Source organism: Coloeus monedula (assembly GCF_965178545.1).
Source record: "Coloeus monedula genome assembly, chromosome: 1".
Classification (NCBI taxonomy): domain Eukaryota; kingdom Metazoa; phylum Chordata; class Aves; order Passeriformes; family Corvidae; genus Coloeus; species Coloeus monedula.
In genome coordinates this window covers 108,940,837-108,962,487 of record NC_138781.1, presented here as the reverse complement: position 1 = coordinate 108,962,487, position 21,651 = coordinate 108,940,837, and the positions used below count along the sequence as shown (strand labels likewise).

The 21,651-nt window shown below is 40.4% G+C and overlaps 1 protein-coding gene across 1 annotated transcript in view; it reads right to left on the bottom strand.

The window, feature by feature from the left end:
- Positions 1 to 21,651, bottom strand: part of EPB41L3 (erythrocyte membrane protein band 4.1 like 3) — a gene marked incomplete at its 3' end in the record, with an annotated part of 56,899 nt that overhangs the window by 15,261 nt on the left and 19,987 nt on the right. The window contains exons 3-11 of the mRNA XM_082281248.1: positions 20,345 to 20,387; positions 17,559 to 17,634; positions 15,795 to 16,013; positions 15,389 to 15,476; positions 11,730 to 11,882; positions 9,583 to 9,680; positions 8,070 to 8,245; positions 5,763 to 5,983; positions 1,762 to 2,328 (exon numbers count right to left, since the gene is read on the bottom strand). Coding sequence (XP_082137374.1) covers positions 1,762 to 2,328; positions 5,763 to 5,983; positions 8,070 to 8,245; positions 9,583 to 9,680; positions 11,730 to 11,882; positions 15,389 to 15,476; positions 15,795 to 16,013; positions 17,559 to 17,634; positions 20,345 to 20,387 — 1,641 coding nt within the window. The remainder of the gene's footprint in view (positions 1 to 1,761; positions 2,329 to 5,762; positions 5,984 to 8,069; positions 8,246 to 9,582; positions 9,681 to 11,729; positions 11,883 to 15,388; positions 15,477 to 15,794; positions 16,014 to 17,558; positions 17,635 to 20,344; positions 20,388 to 21,651) is intronic.

Below are 21,651 nucleotides of genomic sequence, written 5' to 3'. Positions count from 1 at the left end.
AGCTTCTTCTGATGTGCTGCAGCTGCACCTCCCCTACCTTGCAATCGTAATTGCTGTGATTTGTTTTGCCAATGTAATGCAGACATGCCCGAGTTTAAAACATATTCACTTTCATGCAATATTCTGAACAAGAAATACCCCGTGGATTAGGCACAAGTCTGTTGTCTGCCAGGAAGCACTGCCAGAGTAATCACCCTCATAAAAAACCGATACTAAAATGCCTATTTTAGATGTTTTTATGCTCAATACTTCCTAACTTCACTAACAAAAAGAAGTGCTCATTTCTAAAAGAGGAACAGACTAATGTATTACATAAACACTGCCTCATTATTTCCTCTGGAGCTGGCACTATATTAATGCTGTTACTGCTATTAGATTAATCCAAGTGTAGAGCTAATGCAAATTGAGACCTAAATGCAGTCTCAAAACGAGGACAAGAAATGAGACAGCAACATTTTGGATGCCTTTTATCAGAAACTGCACATTATTTTTTAGTTGTTAGGCATCACAGAGCCAAAAGCATCTAAAGACAATGTTTTTACAAGACAAATTGATGTGACTTTTGGCTTTCCACAAAAAAGAAATGAAATCCTGCACCAAGTCTTACAAAACCAACAGCAGCAGATGACACAAATGTTTAGATGTTCAAGCTGGTTTATTGAAGAGAACTACTGCAGTGGTATCGACAAGTGGCCAAGGTGGCTTTTTACATGGCCAGCTGGTCTACAGTTATCTGACTGGGTTTTTTTCTTTACATGCAAAGCAAAACGGTACTTTTGTATTTGAAGAGAAAAATAGAAAATCAAGGAAAACCTGAACTCCTAATTTTATTCTGTCAACAAAGAATAATCAGGCTCCAGCTCCATAAGTAACTGAGACGCCAGTTACTCTGTTACTTAAGCAGATTCCTCTCCTACTTCTGGATATACCATCACATCCACATTACCCAGAACCATTGCAGACTCCTACTGCAGCTGGTTCATCTGCTCGTGATGACCCTCGTGGCTTGAGGCATCAGTTTTGGCTGTGCTAATCTAACACTGCAAATGTCAAGACAGCCCACATGGCGTGCTCCCGCAACAGCTGCAGAACAGCGGTCCCAACCTGACCCCTCACTGATACACTGGATTTAACCATGGAAAAACAATTTAATCTGCAGCAGAGATGGGATCAAGGCTGAAAATCGAGATCCAGGTTTCGCTGGACCAGAAAGCCTTTTCTGGGGTTCAGCTACAGCTGATAGCCTTTTGCAAAAAGCTGAGTACATCTGGACTTTGAGCATACTGAAGTTGGTGAGGCTGCTCTTTATTGTTGGGTAGCTAGTTAGATAAATAAATGTAGATACATATGCATGTATTCCCATGCTTCAGTAATTATGCAGAAAATGATACTTAATACCCACTGTTTAGATAACTATTCTGACCCTAGTAGAAACTGATAGAGAGAACAAAGAGGTCTTATTATTCAGTGCAAGTCACTTTGCACCAGCTGACACAGTTCAAGTCAAGCCACTTCCACACAGTGTTGTGCCTAACCCTGGGCTCCAAGCTATACTCCCGGCATGAGGAAAAAATAAAAAAGAAGAGAAAAAAAAAACAACCAAAAAACAACAACCCCCAAACCAAAAAAAAAACCTTCTAACAAATCAGCACAGACAGAAATGAGGCTCTGAAAGTAGGACCACTATTGCAGCAATCTAACACTGGTTAGGACTGAAGCACTGAACACGAAAAAGAGTGTGTTCGATGCCGAGGTACACACCTCTTCCTCTGAACTGTCACTCAGGTCATTGGCAAGTGAGGCACTCAAGGAGGCCGCCTTGGGCTCCAGGTAGCAGAGGCACATAGCCAGAGGAAAGGAGAGAGTGAGGGCGTATGGCACTGAGAAAGAGGCAGAGAGCAGAAAGAAAAAAATGAAGAGGAAGCAAGGCACGAGGGAAGGGGAGCGGATGGGGAGGTAGTGCTGCACACTGGCAGGCAGGAGGTTGGTTTCGGAGAGGTTAGGGAGCGACAGGTAGCCATCGTCATCCAGGAGGGAAGGAAATGACTCTGGAAGTTGCAAGGAGAAGGAAAACAGTGTTCCGCCCTTTCCAGCTTTTTGCTTGTAGCCAAAAGCCATGTCTTGCTCGGCGGAGCAAACTCGCCCCTTTCTGTCAGAGTCTGGCTCCGACTCGCTGTGCTTTGGAGTGCTCTCTTTGGGGGCCTCACAGCCTAAGGACTTTGTCCGAGTGCTCTCCTTGCATCTCCTGCGAAGCTTGGCTGAAGATACATGGGGGCCAGGCTGAGAGGATGGTGAGGAGTGGTGGGAGTCAGTGCCAAGCAAAGATGGCTGGTGACAGAGAAAGAGCAGCAAACAAGGCGCAAAAGCAAAAGGACAAAAAGAAAACTGTAATTAGTTAATTTTCTTCCGCGATGATAAATAATATATATTATATATATCAAATTATAAACAGTATTTTAACACCACAGCTTTCCACTGAATTAAACAGTGCATGTTCCCATGCCGCACACCATAGGTATCAGTGAATCACACTTCCAGCTTCCAAAAGGCAACTTCTTGATTCAGCATTTGTCTAGTCCTCTGCAGCACAGATTTACATAAAAGCCTCCATGGCCACATGGGGAGTTTCAGGTTCTGCCAATTTCCACTTACTGCAAGACTGGCTTCCGAGCATAAAGAGTTTTCAAACATGAAGTACATGGAGAGCAAAAACGAAAGAAGGGAACGTATTTCCAATACCAGCACTACTTGGGACAGCATTCTTGCAGTCAGGAGGAGACCCAGTGGGGACCAGATGCTTCACATTTATGCCTTGGACAATCCAAGCAGCAATAATTACAACTCTAAGGACTTTAAATTCCTCCATTGCAGTATTAAAACAAAATCTAGGTCCTAAACCAAACTAAAACACATTCTGGTTTGGTGGGGGGACCATAAATCCATTCATCAGCTGCTACTGATGGAAAAAAACAGCTCGACAGCTACCCCAGCAGCCAGTTCCTCAGCATGGCTCCCACCACAGGCCTCTGCTGGGCATCCCCACAGCCTTGCCCTCACCTCTGCCTGCCGTGAGCCCGAGCAGGCAGTGCTGGGGGCTCACCCCTCCCACCCATGCACCCTGCCAGCCCCTCCACGCTCCCACCTCTTCGGCCGTACACTGAAAGAAGGGAGCTGAGTCTTGTGGCTCAGCAGGCCCCATTATCTCTCACTGGGGATCTGAAGGGGGCTGGCCAGAGAGAGGTCCATGCCCCACAAAGCAACATCTCCTCATAATGAAAATGTGACCCTTTACCCATAGTGAAGAGGAAAAAATGCCCTCGATGCTTTTGCTACAAGTTTTACCACAATGCCAGGAATACTGGCTACCAACAAGCAGGATTTGCTTTGATATGCCACTTGTACGGTATTCAACTGGCCTTTCAGGTCATTTGAGGACAAAAAATTGGTAGGAGGAGGGAGGTGATTCAGCAGAATCATTCACATTTCACACGCTCCCTGCAAGCAGCCACCACTGTTCTTTAGAAGGACAAAACCCACTGTCATCACCAAAATGCATATCTGCCACATTGCTGATGCATCAGAGATGTTTTGGCCAAAGTCCACCAGGCACAGTTAGCTGACGTGGCCCACTGGATCCATGACCAAATCCTAAGTGCCTGAGCTGCTCCACCCACAGTGCATCTCCGCAAGGAACTATAATAGGCATTTCACTTTCACTCCAGGCTCCCAAAAGCAAAATGACTTTAAAGCCAAAACAGCATTTGCCTCCAGTTCAAACTGGTGTTGAACTGGAGGCAAAAAGCAGATCCAAGTTTCAGACACATATTGCTACTAAGCCCGAACTTTACCAGGTATATTAATGGTAGGAATGGGGCGTAAGCCAAGTAATTACATTTCCTTTCGCTTAATATTTCCTTTTCTCTCTTCTCTAACAATGTATCAGTTCAAGGAATCTGTATTCCCAAATTGAGCAATCAAAACCAAGCCTAGCTCAAACTGCTTACAAACATGTTTATGGGTTTAATGCAGTAAGCTCAAGTCAAAATTTAATGCTGATGGACTCACAGGTTTTTATGTGAGCTAAATACACACAACTTCTCTTTATATTGTAAAGAGAAAAAGTCCAAAGTAAATGTGTTCTTTTCTAATACAGACTATTCACTTACTGACATATTTACAGTGTTAATATTTAGAATAACTTCTGGTACTTAAATACACATGGATAAAAAAAAGGCAAAATGTCTTAATGGAAAAGCTGAAAACATACCTAAAACATTTATATGCCCTTAAAAAGGGATTTGATTTCAAGCTTGTCTTGCATTTCTTGAGAGCCTATTCTCTTTATGATGAAAGACAAATCTGTTAGCAGGTCCATGTGGAAGCAGGACTGAGATATGTACAGGATTACAGAACTGAAGCTCTACTTATGATTGGTTAAAACAGAACTCATCTCTTGAGTGGGCGTAAAAATCAATCTTTTGTGCATTTTTGAGTTCCATCAAAACAGTGTCCTAAAATATCTTTGAGTATTTTTAGCCATATATAAGGAATAGATAGATGATCCTCAAAATGCAACTGATCCCTCCATTGACTTAAATTAACAAACACTTGGAACAGAACTAGCTTCTATTGGGTGTTTTCTACATATTTGATTTTCATCAGTCTTTCTCCATGCAGAAACTAATGAAGTTTCAAGAAGACCCCAGTTAAATTTTGTTAAATGCTACAATTACAGCACACACTTTCAAAAGAAAACCTTTGGTAACTAAATTTGTTTCTGGTTTTCAGCACCTTAACTGCAACTCTTTTCGAGGACTTGATCCTTTTGCTATGTAGCTCATTGTGGCCTTGTGTGATAAAGCCAGAAGTTCAGGTTCTAACACTAGCATACTTGAGAGTTCTGAGGGTGTAAAAGTTTTCCTTCTAAAAGATGAGGGTAAACCTTACTTGTTTAGCAAGTGCATTCCACAGTACACTTTTTGAATGTTATTCTGTCATATTTCTCTTCATTGTCAATCTCTATTCACTATTTTCTCCGTCCCCCTGTTTGGTTTACCCTGTATTAATATCTCAGTAGATATTATGCACCACCATGTGTGTGTGGCAGTGGTGGGATTGAAGATGACAAGGGATGACTCAAATTTAATAACTGAGAAGGGAGCCATCAATAAAAACTGCTTTCTTCAACACAAACTTCACACAGGTGAAGCAAATGCTTTTGTAAGCCGGAAAAAAAAATTGCTTACAACAGCAGATTAATATCCAGAAGTTAATAGAGAAAAAATGTCCACTGAAATTCATGCAAGGAACTGGTGTTATGAGAAGTATAAGAGGAAAATACAGTAGTTTAAAGCACAGAGCTACATCCAAGAATACAGAACGATTTTGTTGCCTTGTGAAAATAAAAAACCAGGATGGCCATTCTAAAGTCAAAACATGACCGAAAACCTGAAGAACAAACACGCACCGCCAGGCTACTTCTGGGCATTTCCTAAAGAGCTGTTGAATGCTGTGTGAAAAACACCATTCTGACTCTTAAACATATTTCAAAAAACAGTCCAAGGCAGGAACTAACTTTTACAACATCATACAAAAACTGAAAGGACTACAAAAACACTGATTCAAGACACATATATATACATACTATATTTCTTTCACAGAACTAGTTTTATTTCCTCTTTCCCCTCCCTCCCTAAAAATTCTGTGTTTCTCCAAGCACTCTCCAGGCACCTCTGTTTCATACAAAAACCTGAAAATTCTACCTTGGTGTCATGGCGTATTGCTGAAATCGGGGTGACTTCCTCTGCTTTCTTCTTTTTGCCCTCTTCATCATCTTTCTCCTCTTCTGTCTTTTTCTCTGGAGTCACAGTGGTTATCAAGTTGGTCTGAGAGATGCCCTTTGTTGTGGCGTACTGGCCAGTACCAACCTCTGCAGCAGACACAGAATCCTTCATGTACATTTCATGGTTTTCATTCACTGATGCTAAAAGCAAATATTTAAAGAGGGAAAATCTGAAAGAGCTTTTGCTGAGAAGCTGCATAAAATTAAAAAAGCTGGTTTAGAAAAACATTTGAGATAATGCTGAAAACACAACTATGTCATGTTTCAGGAAACCAGAAGCATGTGCATACATTAAATAAACTGTTTACTTGAAATGAAGCTCATAGCTTTTATATGCATACACATACATTCTGGATGTGTATACACACATTACTGTAGTTAATGTGTGCATTACACAGTTGTTAAATGCTAGCAAGCCATTAAAATTACTACTGTAGTAAAACACCAGGCAAAAAAAAGCAACGCGTTGCCACAGTTATCAGGCAGGAAACATAAGGAGAACCAGCTATGACATCAGCCATGGGGGTGGAAGAGATGTTTTTTTTAAAATCTGTCAGAATATAAAAATGCAGATCAAATGCAGATTTAGTAATGTGCTGCATTACAGAAAATGACAATATTGATATAACACAGGCATAATACCTGAGAAAAAAGAAATGTAATCCTTGTATTATTGAGTACTAAAGTCTGCCAGTTAGGTGAGCTCATTATGCTAAAAAATTCTGCAAAGTGATGACACTCAGTTCAGTGGACCCAACCAGAATATTTTAGGATGCAAGTGCTCAATAATTCACCAAATTTAAATATATAAAAATTATTTTGAAAGAAATAGTGCCTTTACAGATAGAATGTAATAAAAACTTTAACATATGCCCAGATCCTACTCTTGACTATTGGGTAACTAATTTCTAAACCAATAGGATTATTCAAATTTATAAACTCACTCGCATCTGTAACAAATGACAGAGCCTGGGTCACAATGTAAGCACAATGCAGAATGTTACAGACACATCTGCATTATAGTAACACTAGTGAGGAGATCATAAGCATTGCCTAAAAAAACCTCTTTCCCCCATTTACACTTAGGCAAATTAACATCATATAAACCTTGCAGGGTCTAACAAATGCTGGGTAAAGCGTTTCAGGTCTCTTGTCTCTTGGGACTAAATTTAGGAAGCAGGAGAAAGCAAAGGGAGTGGAGGGAGACGTCTTGTTTAGATGTTACAAAAAAAATAATGCAGAAGGATAATTTCTGCTTTGAAACACATGCACAGCAATCAGGTCACCAGTTGCTTGGTAACGAGCAAGAAGCACATCAGAATTAGAAGATTCCAAAATAATTAATGACAAGCAGCACCTTTAGAGGGAGAGAAAAAGGCTTGTCACTTGTACTTTTAAATCAAAGCTTCTCCCTGTCCCCACCACCAACTATACTCATTGCAATTTGTGATATTCTGCAAGAGAATTCACCTTTTTGTTTAATCTCTAATGAACCTGAGTTTAGTTTCAGTCCTTTTTTTTCTACAAAAATAAACTACAAAACTATAACCTCTTTTTACTTAACAGCTGACATCAGTAATAGCTGAGGGAAGTAGCTGATACTCTGAATTACACACTGATTTAACCAAAGCCAGCAGCAGAACCATGACCTCCATGAACCAAGGATAAAGAGAGTAAGGATGTACTATTAACCTATGTATGTTACTCTCCATTTCATACCTTCAAAAGTAACATATGGAAAAGTCTCTTAGTTCTCATCAGACCAGGATGTGAGGTAATTGGTATCAAGTGCTATTACTCAAGGGAAATAATTAATTTCTGGATCGTAATAAACTCAAGTGAAAAACCTACACAGGAGAAAAAACCCAGATTCAACCAAAACCCAAACAGTCACTCATGCAAACCCCAAAAAAGTGTTGAAACCTGACTTCCTTGGCAGGCAGGTCCATCCCATCCTTCCCCAAAGCAGGAAAGCAGATACAGGGCCAAGACAGAGGCTCTGTGAAGAGTGGTCTCCAAAGGACATCCTCCAGGCAAACACTTTGTAAGGACCACATCAGTACATTTAGCATGGAATTTCTCCACATCCTCCTCTACCCCTGCAGTGAACATGCAGGTACTCACAGCCTCCACTCAGCCGAATCTCAAGGAGATGAGATGATGAGGTTTATACCTAATCTAAAGCAGTGATGGTAACTTTGGACAAAGTCAATTGAGAGGACCTTACCCCCATCTAGGCTGCGAGACATGGTGTAACGTTTACTGGAAGAGCGCTCAAAGTAAGGTGCAGGACGGTCTATGAGGGCACTGGCTCTTCTCGTCTGGGCCTGCGTCCGGCCGCTGTAGCGAAACTTGGAGCCCAGCGTGAGGAACTTCTTTGGAGGTGCTTCTGGCAGCAGGAGCCTAAAACACACCAAGCAGTGCACCTGTTATTCCCCCTCCTCCAAAATCAGTCTACTGTTTCTGCAGAGGAGAGAAGACGACTGCTGGGTATCACTCTCCATGGTCACCTGTGCCTCACCGGTCTGTGGCTAAAAGGGAGTCAAAGGATGCCCCTCATACAGCATGACAAAACCACTTAGCTAAAGCATTTGTAGATCTGAGTTCTTCCAAACGGGCAAGAATCACTCAGCTCCTTCATGCTTGAAAATCATATTTACTATTTTCTGATCACCAAAACTAAAAATAAGTGTTCCCTGTATCAGAGGCCCCGACTGGGCTGAAATGCAGATGTATCTCTTCAAATTTAACATGGTGATGTTATGCTGAAGACAGGGCCAGAACTGGTTGCCAGTGAATGCCAGACAGCATTCATTCACAGGGGTGTAGACATTTTTCAGGTTAGAGCTCTCCCACCCTCTGTGTTTTGGACATGGTAGCTGGCTGAAAAAGCCATTCTCCTGCTATGGAGTCTATGCCTCAGATATTGATTTGTCATTAAAAATCAGAAAATACCCCAAAAATGCACACTCTGTTTCTCTTTAGATCTTTTGCTGGGAAGACTGCACTTCATATGAATGTGCAGACAGCCTGAACCAGCAGTTAAGAAAGGAGAGAAATTCTTCAGTACTCCCAAACATACCCCAAAGGGAGTTTTTAAGCACTGGACACCCTTAAAAACTGTTGAAAATCTCACCCTTTTGGGTTTCCCTTGTCACATATCTTTTTAATTGCTATCTTAGCACAAACTAATTACAGCATTTATTTCACTATCCCAAAGTTTTCTCAATTCTTCTTAGAAGTCAAAATATAAAAAAAAAAAAAGCTGCAAAACTCCTTAGTAATCCAAAAATTACAGCTATGGGTTGGGTATTCTGGGTGAGCAAAAAATACACCACCTACTACTGTCTGTACTTTCATACATAATTAAATAAAATATCCTTTTTTTTAAAACTCTTTTTCACATCCCCCAGCAATCTTCCATATAAGTTGTTCTCCCTATGCAAGCTTATATGCAGTAGGTGCAGCAGAGTCCTTCATCTCTTTAATTATAGCAGCTGATAATATCATGGCACAGATAAAGCAAAATGATTAATTAGGACCATATGCTGATTTTAAGCAGTATCTATATGAAATAGTATGAATAATTTGGGTGCAACATCTCAAATTTTGAAGAAGCAATATCTTATCTGCTCAGAGGTACCTCATGATTAAAAAGACAATTTGATTTGAAGGGTTTTGTCTCTGCTGACAGAATTGATCTTTTTACATCACACCTTTAGGAAAAGAAATCCACATACCTGAAAAATGTATGGTGTTCAACACACACCTTCCATAAGCGCTTTGCAGCACGATGATTTGGCAACTTAAACCCAATAGTGCTTTCAAACTGCTCAAACTAGGTAGGAAAAAAGAATAAGTATGTTTTTGATGCTGTGCATCTATTTTTAGACAGTGTACACAGGTTCATCTTCATTTCCTCCATCTGTATCATCTCATTGCAAGGGTGCATGTATATGCTCACGTATATAACCACATGTATACATATTCTACAGAAAGAATTCTGGGAAGGAGGCTGTGAGTGATAATCTACAGCAACCTTTGAGGATCATTTCTGGGGGGAAACACTGTTTATGAGCAAGAGATTTCTTACGGTGACAGTGATGTCTTATACCCTACAGTAACAAAGAGACCAGTTAAGTCTTGGGAGACTTCTGAGAAAACATCATTCAAGCGTTTTAACTCTGTTGAATAAATTTCACCAGTTTAAACTACAGTGGGAAGCCTGGTAATAGCTGGAGGTGAACAATAGTCCTCAGGGACTGATTTGGTCTCACACAGCCTTAGATTAAGGAGATTTACAGTGAAAGTGCTACTGTTAGTAAATCACAGTGGTTAGAGCTAATTCATCTGAGGAGGATGAGGCAAGACAGGTAATTGAAAAGAGTTGTCTGGAGATACAAAGAGACCTTTTTAGATAGTGCTGCAAATTCACCCATTTCTGATGCAGAAGCTGTGCCAGCTGTATCTGCTGTAACATGTTGATGGCTACATGCAGATAGCTGAGTAGATAAAATAGAGTTGCTGTAATGGGGGAAAGGCAGGCAGAAGGGCACTTGTAAGGAAGTCTGGATCCCTATGGAAGCTGGCAGGGAAATAAGGCAGGAAACAACAAAATAAAGATGACATTTGGGATAGTGAATCACATTATCATCAAACGTAATTTGGACAGAGGCTGCATTGATTATTTTACACACAGAATTATGGCCTGGTCACAGGATGCTGTGTGCCAAGACCAGCAGAGCTCAACAGGGTAGCAGTGGTGGAGGGCTTCAGTGCAGGCATTGGGAATGCCAGTGACTATTTGTTTGGGTTTTTAAAATCAAACTCAAGACTGGAAATTTGGTTATTAAAACTGTGTCTGCTGAGAGGCAGGACATGTAGGTTTGTGGACTTTAGTTTAGGACTCTAAAAAAGGCTCAGGCTCGGTGGTGGGGGACCCCAGCATGTTTCCCAGGTCATTTATGAAGTCAGTCCCAGAGACACTGGCTGCATCAGGGGACAAATGCCAGTCCTCATCTAAGTGATTTCTGTCCTGCTACACACTCTAAATGGATATGGGGTTCTCATCTATCACAGACCAATTATTGTACCATCATTTAAAATGGAAATCCTCCTTTGCCTGTGATGATCCTGAATTCCTCCTGAGTTTTTCTTAAGAGTTATCACCTTATAGGCCAGGTTGGATGGAGCTTTTAACAACCTGGTTTAGTGGATGCCATCCCTGCCCATGGCAGAGGGGTTGGATCTAGATGATCATTAAGGTCCCTTCCAACCCAAACCATGCCATGATATCCATGATTTCAGCGTGAGCGCATGCTCAGCCCATGAGGTCGGTATTTGCTTCACATCCGGCTGAGCCACGAGAGGGCACTCACTGTACGAGGTTTCACATCCCCCTTCTCTAGAGCCAGAACAGGAGCTCCTGTGGGCTTGGGAGGGCTAATGTGTGCAGCTACTCAAAATGCTGTAAATATACTGGTCTGGTATGTTTATAAAGTTTGGTATGACCGGTCTACATCTCTCAGTGGGTGAGCTAAATGCCAATTTAATATGCAACATGAGGGAGGATAACAAGCTCTCCATGAATAAGCAATACTGTTCTTAAATGCCCAAAATATTCATAACATGGATGAGCTTTTTATGTGCAGATGACCATACTTATTCCTTATAGTAGTTCATGGATATAAACAGAAAAATACCAAAGAAGTTTTTTACCTGTATTTTAAAGAAAGTAGATACCTAACCTTTCATATGAAAATCAGCATAAATTAGGAAATATAAATGGAATGTTAAAAGCTTATAAGACAAAACAAGTCAACAAATCAGTGAAAACTCATGTTTCTTCAAGAGGTTCATCCACTTAAGAGAATCAGGATGCCCTTACCTCCCCTGGTCGGATTTTGATGTAGAAGTTGTTCCTCTTGTAGGAAATTTTCAAAACCTTTGGCCAGGCAAATCTATTTATTCTGAGTCTGTCTCGATATATCAAGAGTCCACTTGCACAGACTCCTAGCATGATTTCCACTCCTTCAGAATCCTGGAATGGCAAGCAGTGCATTTTGTTGAGTATTTCTATCCTTGCATCCTACAGTACTACAGATTCCTGTATCCTGTGTTTCCATCTGAGCTACATCTTTTTAATGCATCAGCTGTAGTGACCTGATTTCTGAGCGCTACCCTACTCACTGAATGCATTCATGCAAATAATAGTAAGGTTGGGCAGGGTGAAGGAAACTGAGGGTTTCCAATGTTTCCTTATGTTTTACAAAGACTCCAAAAGGAGAAGGGAAATTTTAGACGTCGTTAAAAGAATTGTATCAATCATACGGCAAAGTTTTATTAGCATAATAAAAAAGGTTTATTAGCATAAATACCAGATTGAAAGTAAGTATGACAGCATACAAATTTATTTCTCTTGGTATCACTCATCTCCATGACTAAGCCTTGTGAATCCTTAGACAGATTTTTCTTCTGTAGTTTGCTCATCTTGGCTGTAGTATGTTTGCTAGCTTCTTTCATGCTCTTGTGTCTTTGCTCAGTATTTTCACTTTGAAATGCCCAGTGGGCATAAAGTTGGGCATTTGGACCAGAAAAGATTCTTTTTCAAAGTGTGCGACTGTGCCTGTGCTATAACCTACGTTTGACAGGAGGATGTAGCTCAGACACATTAGCACAACAAAACATTTGTCCGCAATCTTATCAGAACATACACATAAATATGTATTTTTTTAAGTAAGAAATATAGATTTGTCTTTCCTATAGAAGTCTTCACATAGTCTAAAACCAATCTTCATTATCTTCCACCACTGTTGTGTTCATTTAGCTAAGTACTAGTACTGATAGAGAAAAAAGAGTCCCCTTTAAAGTACTGAGTTCTTCACAAATCATTTTTAAATAACCTAAGGTCACAAAAACATGATAGCAGAAGCTATGAAGATGTCACCCTATGATGATTATGAAATTAATCCATCATTTTCCTCTGGTTTTCTCAGCCGGCCATCTTTTAGGCTCTTGTTGAAAAACTGGTTACATTTCAAGACCAACGCAATGGTATGCATGGTCAGTCACGATGAAACAGCTACAGCACAGCTTGAAATGAAAAAAAGTTTTAAAATCACAACATAGAAACAGTGCCACAAAGTCACTCCGGTGTTAGAAAACACACCAACAGAGGACATATGTTCCAACAATGATGGTACCATCACTTAAAGATACTTTTTCTAAATACAGCTCTTGTGTGGTATCACCATCAGGCACTACAGAAAAGACAAAGCTAATTTTTTTCAGTGTACTTCAGTTTCACTTTCCTAAGCAAAGAGCAATGTCTAAATACAGTGAATACATTCTGAAAAACAAAGTCTCATTGCAGTAATCACGCTGCCTGGGGAATGCCTGAAATGCAAGTTTGCTCATACATGGCACATTTCTGCAGGTGCCATCCTTTTTTTGATACACTTTCTCAAAAACTTGTTGCGAAATGCCTTCTTCCCTCATCTCCACCATTGTCGCAGATCTAGGTTTATTCAAGACTTCTGTTACTTGTTAGTGTCAGAGACTGTTTTCCAATGTGATACTACTAGTGTAAAACGAAATCTGAGTAAAAGAATTTGGCTTTTTTCAGGAGCCATGTGGTTATATGGGACAGAAACCTGTTAGCTGTAATGTCCAAGGCACATCCCTTTAGCTCTGCATATGGATGGGGGGGCTTCCTCAGAATGGTGACAGCCCAGAGGACAAATCTGTCTATTTGAACACATTTTTCATCACAGTCTTGCATTGGATAACTGAGAACTACTTTTAATGGGAGCTGGTGAGTCAAACGTGTCCAACACCCAAGATATTGGCACAGCCTTAATGAATTGACATTTACATAGAGACATTTGCCAAGGCACGACTTCCAAAAGGGATGCACAGAGACACTTGTTCCCTAGTCTGACACCATCAAATCTCACTGGCAGACCTAATTAAAACTAAACATGACTCCTCATGCAGAGTCTACTTTTCCCATCTTCAGCTCAGCTTTCAAGATGACTGTCGGGTTTCTTAACCCACAAACAAACACAACATGGTCACCACCACAGCCTTTTAAAATTAAGAGCATCAGTTTGGAGAGAGATTAACTTTTCTACCAAGTTCTCTTGCTCTGAGTCTTTCCATATGAAAAAAAGTAGAGCAAACCGGGATAACTAATACTTTTTTAGGAAAGAATAAATAAAATGGTTATCTTATAATATCCCATCTTAAACCTCACAGCTTTTCCCCAATGTTCTGAAAAAATTCTTAGCCCTTAATGCTATGTTATGTAAAATCTTCAGTAACAAAGCCTGTAACTTATTTAAAACAGTAATCCACTTGGTTGCTGGTTTGTGGATTTCTTTGCATCAGAAAAAAAGCTATTGAGTGACATTTGCCAATCCATTTCTCTCTGCTCCAAATGTGCCTCAAGACTTTTTATGTATCTCCAGGATACAGGGAAGGCAGTGGCATCCCTCCTAGTAGATGTTGCCCATTGAGCTGTACACAGATTCTTCATTTTCAGTGAAGGCAATTAACAGAACACAAAAGACTGCCTTGAATTCTGTAACACACATGCACAGCTCCTATGAAATGCCCCAGGGATACGGTTGCAGGCTCTTTCAAGATCCGAGCTGCAAATTTATCTCAGTTCTTGAAAGGATGTAGCTTGAAAGCTGCAGCACAAAAACAGGCTCACAATAATTTGACCTTTACAGAAAACACAGTTCTCTCCACAGGGCAGAATTCCTTGGTTCAATATTCATTTCCCAAGGATGCTTGCTAACCTCAAAAATGTTAAAATCCATTAGTCTTACTCTGCAGAGTGAAGAAAACAATAGTAATTATTTATTTGGAAAAAAATCCCTAAAACAAAAAATCAGACACCCAACACAAGGCTAATAGGTGGCTCTCCCAAGCCACAGTAAGAATGACCATGTTTTATTCATAACTTAGGCTGCTGATGATTAGAGAAACTACTTGATCATCGAGAATGTTTCCAGGAGAATTACTGCACTCCCTGTCAACCGCAACAACCACACTTCAGGAAAGAGACAAGCTGCTGTCTCCCCATTACCATCAATCTGATTAGGTTTCCAGCACACCTAAATAATTGCTTGAAAGTCCTTTGCAGCATAGAAATGATCTCCTATCCAGTTAAGATAGCATAGTTGGCCTTATTAAACCAGAAAATGTAGCTGAATTAAATGACAATTGACCAGGCTCTGGACAGTTTCTGAAATCCTTCCTCATCTCTCCATCCATTCAATATTTTCCTTCCAGATAGCATTGTTTAATCAACACGAAAGTTTATGTGCAACATCTTTGAATCTATAGGCTAAATTATGTTATGGTTAAAAGATATATTTACACTTATCCCGTGAGTCACCTTTCCTTATAATGACACATGATTCATCCCACAAAATTCCTGTATCAAAAGCACAAGAAAAAATAAATCAGGGAGTTCATGCAGATTCAAGTACTATGCCACAGGGGAAATATGGCCAGTGAAAAAACCAAAGTACATACCTTGGCATGATGGAGATCTACTCCATACATTGATAGTTTTTTGGCATTCTCCAGGAAATGCATCTCAGCTTCTGCAGGTGTCATTCCCCTGTGGAAAAGCAACCAGTTCTAGCATAAATATTAAGAAAACAGAATTAAGAAAAAGAAAATCCAGCAGCTGGAAAACATTTTCAGCCTGTCAGAACTACAGCCATACCCCTTGAGAAGCTGGGTACCTACCAGAGCCACAGCTCTAGTGCAGACCCTGTTACCTCTCATGCTACAAAGCTCTTCCCTATCCAAAGACACACACAGAAGAGTCTTGCCAGAAGAATATTAAGTACACCACTGCAGAATTTAACTTCTCCTGATGCACCAGGACAGTACCTGAAGCAGGCTAGAGCTCACACCGATTCCCTCTGCTTACCTGTGGCTCTTGTGCAGCTCGATCACTTTGTCCTCCAGCTCTTTAGTGTGGTTTGGCGCAAAGCGGAATTCGCTGATGTAGTCGCTGCCGTACTCATCCGGGTCGTAATCGCCGAGCTCTGACTGCACGGTGTAAGAGCCCAGCAGGGCCAGCGTGACAAACGAGCAGGGCAGCCGGCCCGAAACAATGTCATCTCTCAGCTGCAAGCAGAGGTAGTACCTGCAAGGGAGCACCAAAGCAGCTCAGACAGGGCTCCTCCACTGCTGCCCCCAAAGATGTGCCACCCGAGCACTGGAGAGAGGCCTCGGTTCCATTAGGAATTTGCAGACAGCCAAGCCCAGAGCTTTTCAGCCATTTACAAGGACAATAATAATTTTGTAAAAAACAACCCAAAAAACCCCAAAACACCAAGCTCTTGCCTAATTTATCAGTAGGAACACCTAATTTATCTTTACACAGCAGCATGGAGATCTCTTAATAAAACAGGTTATTACTTTGTTTAATGACCTAGATGAAGAAATACCCATTAAGCATACTAGATTTCTATCATAAATCACTAAGATATAAAACTACTGGATAATTCTTTAAGGACAAAAAAAATAATTTAAAACCTCATATACTGTTCATTTAAGAATAGCTGAACTCCAAGTCATTTAAGAAACGTCAGCTGTCTCTTTAGCAACCTGTTGCGCTTTCTCAAAAATACATTTAAACAGTAAATGCCGTTAAAACCACAGAGATATGCAGTGAAAGGTTTCACCAGATAAATGAAAACAGAAAAAAAAGTGAAGAGCATTGGTTTGGTGGAAAAGGCAGAGTTCCCAGGTGAAATTTAAGAGTCAGAAGAGGAATAAAGCAATCCTTTCCTTTGGAAGTCCTCTGCTCAAGTGTGAACTTTTGGCACACTGTCTTTCTGCACAGTACCTACCACAGGGACCCTGATCTAGGCCAAAGGCTTCGTGCTACCTTAAAAGCAACAAGTAGTCCATAAAGCACTGAAGGTTAAAAATATTCAAAGGTTGCAAAATGTTGCAACAAGCTGGGGAACAGTTTGCTGATGGCACAAAAACTCATCACGGCTCAAAGATTTTGTGCCTCCTTCCAAGGAGGACATCAGGTGAGGTTTTGCTTTTTTTTTGTTGTGGTTGCAATCTGAATACAAAACCAGAGAGCAGAGGTGTAGAGTGGAGAGCTAAGTGACTTTGAGAGCAGGGAGCAGCTATTCATTACCACCATATTGTCTATTCCATGCACATTGGCTACTTTGTTAAATGATATACAAAATTTGCCTGCATGCTTATTCTCATCTGTCCTGGTTTCAGCTGGGAAAGAGTTCATTTTTTCCTAAGTAGCTGGTTCATTGCTTGCTCTGTTTTGGATTCAGTATGGTCATGATTATCTCACCACATTATCTCACTTCTTTCCTCTCATAGTTACGATTTTACTTACAGTAATAACTTGTTACCACTGGCAAAAATGGGCATCGTGCATTTTTGGGAAAATTAAAATCAACTCTAAGGAATATGCATATTGAAAAAGCTTAGAGGTTTAGGGTTAAACTATACAAAATACTTCAAAACACAGAGGATAGACACTGTTCACACTGTCTTTTCTGTCAAAGCTTTGCATATTTTCCATAAGCTCATATGAAAAAGAAAGACAATGAGAATATAACATGTTTCTTTTCTTGGATAATTAGAGTGTAAGTGCTACCAGGAGCAGCTTTTAAGCCACTTATAAAAAGGTATTTAATGTTTAAAACACCTGGTAATGTCTTCAGATAGCTGGGCAGGATCTGGAGGGTAGAATTTCACATTAAATGCAAACTGCCAAGCACCACCTGGAAAAGAACACAGATTGACTGAAAGTACACTGCAAGTGCAAACAGAGATGCTCATGTTATTCAATCACCAGCAGACTTAAAAATATCCCAGACAAGCAATTAATAAGAACAGGTTTTTAAATATTTTTCCCACATGTCATACTGAAGATACTGTATTAGATCAGATTTTACAGCTTCTTTCTTATTTAGTAGGATTTCCACTGAAGTGAGGACACTGAGTGAGCAGTAATTTATTACTAATACTAAAAAAACCCCCTCCGTCTGAGAACAAGGTTTATTGAAAGAAAGCACCACACAGTCTGTACAAGCTTTAAAAACCAATAACCCAAAACACAGAGGTGCTGGAAACACCACAAGCCAGAATACAAATGGGCTCTGGAGCAGGGTGATGTGCCGAGGCCTAGCTGCCTAAATCAGCTCACAGAATCCTCTCAGAGTGCTGCCTCAGCACATAGGTCCTTTCTTCAGCAGACATAAATTACTGTGCAGACAAAACTGCAAGGACAAACACAGAGAGTATGACTGAAAAAATACATAGCACTGGGGAACTCTTATTTAATTATTTCACTAAATTTAGTTGACCCACAGGATGGATACTGGTTTGTATCACCAGAGTTGGCAAAATTATTTCTGGAGTGTTGGCTCTAAATGTTGTAAAGAAATAATATCAAGATTTAAAAAAAGAGTTGAACGTGGTATGTAAATATAGAAGCTATTTTGAAAAAAAAAAGGTTGGTTACACTAGCACATGACTTGAATGCAAATGAAAAGCAATAACAAAACCCCAAACCACACTGTTCTTACAAGCAACAAGGAAATTCCATCCCATGCAAAGCACCATCCACTTTGGCCATCCACATATCTGAGAAAACAGGCTCAAATGTTCAAGGCCATGTTGGATGGGGCTTTGAGCAACCTGGTTTAGTGGGAAGTGTCCCTGCCTATGGCAGGGGCTGAAACTAGGTGATCTTTAAGGTCCCATACAATCCAAACAGTTTAATGATTCTCTGAATGTGCAAGAAGAGTTTTGACGTTCACCATCAGGACTTCAGCCCTTGGAAAGACTTTGGGAGTCCCTGATTTTACAATATTTTCCATTTTCCTGGGCCATAAAAGATGGTGAAAGGAAGTTTTGGCTGGCAGTGAGGATGGGGCATGAACCCACCAGGGAGTAGACCAGCCCCAAGGTGGGAAAGCAGCCAGGGGGTGACACCTGGTCCCTTAACAGATGGACAGGGGCCATTGCCTATAAACCTATTCCTTGGCGCATAAAAAAATAAACCAAACCTATTATAAAACCCATCATAATAGAACAAACGGTTAAGGTAGAGGAGTAAGCAGTCTTCACTTAATATTTACAGGGGTTGGAATAAAATCTAACACTGTGCAAGTTAGTGGGTTACAACTAACAGGGTGTGAACCAAAGGCCTTTCTCAACCACTGGGATGAAATCCCAGCAGCGTTCAGCAGGACTATATGTATGTTTTGGAAAGCATTATGGGTAACAGCACTACTTTTCCACTGTTGGGCTGTTCCAAACTTCAGGGATGAACTGTACAGAGAAAGCAAATTATTACTGTCATTTTCTGCAAATACAACTGTCCACTGCCTCAAGTCCAGGATGAGACTCTTCTGCCCTGGTTAATATCCCGCTGTCACAACTTTTCATTGTCTATTTCATGACTTGGTTACATATTAAATGCATTTCAAATACGTGGTGGGGAGCTGAGCTGCTTTACTTGCATTGATCATCTGTGTAACCTGACTCAACATGGTCTAAAGCACCTTTCTCTTCAGATCCATCCCTTCATGAGATTTAAAAAAGGCAAATGTTCATTACTTTGTATTGCAGATCACTTACTTCTAATGAAAATAATACTGGAGGAGAGGGGAGATTGCTCACAGTAAGTGGGGAACTCTTTCTGCCAGGGTAAATTAGCCCTTTGAATTTTGGAGGGGGAAGGGATTTATTTGCCAGGCCTGACCCAACAAATGTGAGTTACCAGATACTTTTGTTTTTGAAAGCCCAAGTGCTAGAAGGGGTCATTTAAAAAATGTGCAAAGAAAAAGTTACTGGGGCTTTTCTGCCCACAGAAGTCATACACATAAAAATTTTGCAAATTTTTAAAAGTGAGGGGAAGTAAAAAAAAGCAAGTCAAATTTTGAGCCCAGCAGTCTCAACAAGGCTTTCCTTTGAGGGGTTTTTGAATTTTTAATGCAGCAGATGCCTAGTTATAACAATTGAGCTTTTTAAAAGATTCATGTGAATCAGAAAATTGACTGAATGGTCATATTAGGAGCAAACATCAAGCTTCTGAAACACAGAAAGGAAAGATATTTTAGATAGAGTACTATCTTTGTACCAGTTAATTATTTCAGTATGGGGCATGAGCAGTGTTTCTGGATATGATAAAAATATCAGTAATGCAAGAAATAATTCATATATGTGGCCTAGTCCCTAAGGTTACATTGCTTAATGTCAAACTTCAGGATTTCACATCTCTGCAAATGTCAAGTTGTTTTCAGCAATGCAAGTTCCTGTGTTACCAGCATCAGTAATGCCTCACCATCATCAAGGCATAAAATACTTAAAAGATGTAGATAAATCCTTTGCTAAAGACTTGGGACAGGATACAAAAGATATCTGTGAAATTGGCTTTGTCCCCATGGGGAGACATGTAGAAGGGGGCAACAATAACAAACTTACTTCGGATCTGCTTCTTGATTTCCTTGGCAGGGTCCAACCAATTCTGCAAAGAAAATGTTTCCTTTTTTCAATTTGAATTAGAAAACACAATAAACATTATTTTTAAAACAGTGCTATGAGTCAAAGTTAGAACATGTGAAGCTCTGCCACCCCTTTCTCCTTGGAGCAGCAGTAGGCAGGGCTGACACTAATTTTCAAGACGTGGCCCTGGGTAGAAGCAGGATTTTTAATAGCCCTCACAGACTTTGAGGGCCTGAATGATTTAAAGTAAAAGAATGAAAAACAGGAATTGGTAAAATGAACCCACAGAAATCTTTTTCCAGGGTATCTCCTGGGGAAACTAAATTTCTACAAGCTTGCTACAAAGAGGTTTTTTAGATTGATTTTTTTTTTTCTAATCCTGGAAAGCCTGAGAAGACTTGCTAGAGGATAAGCAAGTGCAGAGTAGGGCACTACCCTGTTTGCAATGCAGCATGGGCACAAGGGGCTCTCCGGGGAAAACCAGAGGCAGAACCACAGCACCTCTGCCCTCATCCACACCATGCAGAGCCCAGTGACTATGCAAGACAAAACCCCTGCTGAGGAGGTGGACAATTATCCCAGTGATGTGTTAGTACTCCATGGATGCCAAGGAGCAGACGAAATTCCTCTGGAGGAGGCACACAGCAGCTTGGGGCCTCAGTGCCTCTGCTGTCTTGACCTCTAAGAGAATCAAATTAATATTTAAAATGCGTCACAGCCCAGAACAAAAAGTTCACTTTCCCCAGGAAAGTTCCATTTTCTCCAAAGGAAGATAAAAACAAATGTATCAGAGAGACAATAAAACACTACAGAAATATCAAACAAGCAGAACACAACAATCCCTCCCCAACAAAAACAACCAGTTTGCAGCTGTCCAAACCTGCTCTATGGTGCAAAACAAGAGCCAGAAGAACTCCAGCTATTGCTGAGCACAAAAGCACACTATGCACCAAGAAATTAAAGATGCATTAGGATTTCTGTTTACAAAGATGGCATGGGATGTATGCACATATGTTGTCTGGCTGGAAGTTATGCATCAGAGGATGGAGGTGAATTGCTAAGTACTTTGACATTAAAAATATGCATATTATTGATCAATAAAAGCAGTGGCAGGCAGTTTTTCTTTTAACTATTTGGCTCTGTAAAGTAACTGGTGACCTATAAATGTTTAGTGCTTCTAAACCACATGTTAATAATGAATCCATGCTTCTCTTTCCCGTAGGAAAGCATACCTATCTGGAAATGCACTTAGATTTCTGCCTAGCTTTTATCAAAATTCAAAACTA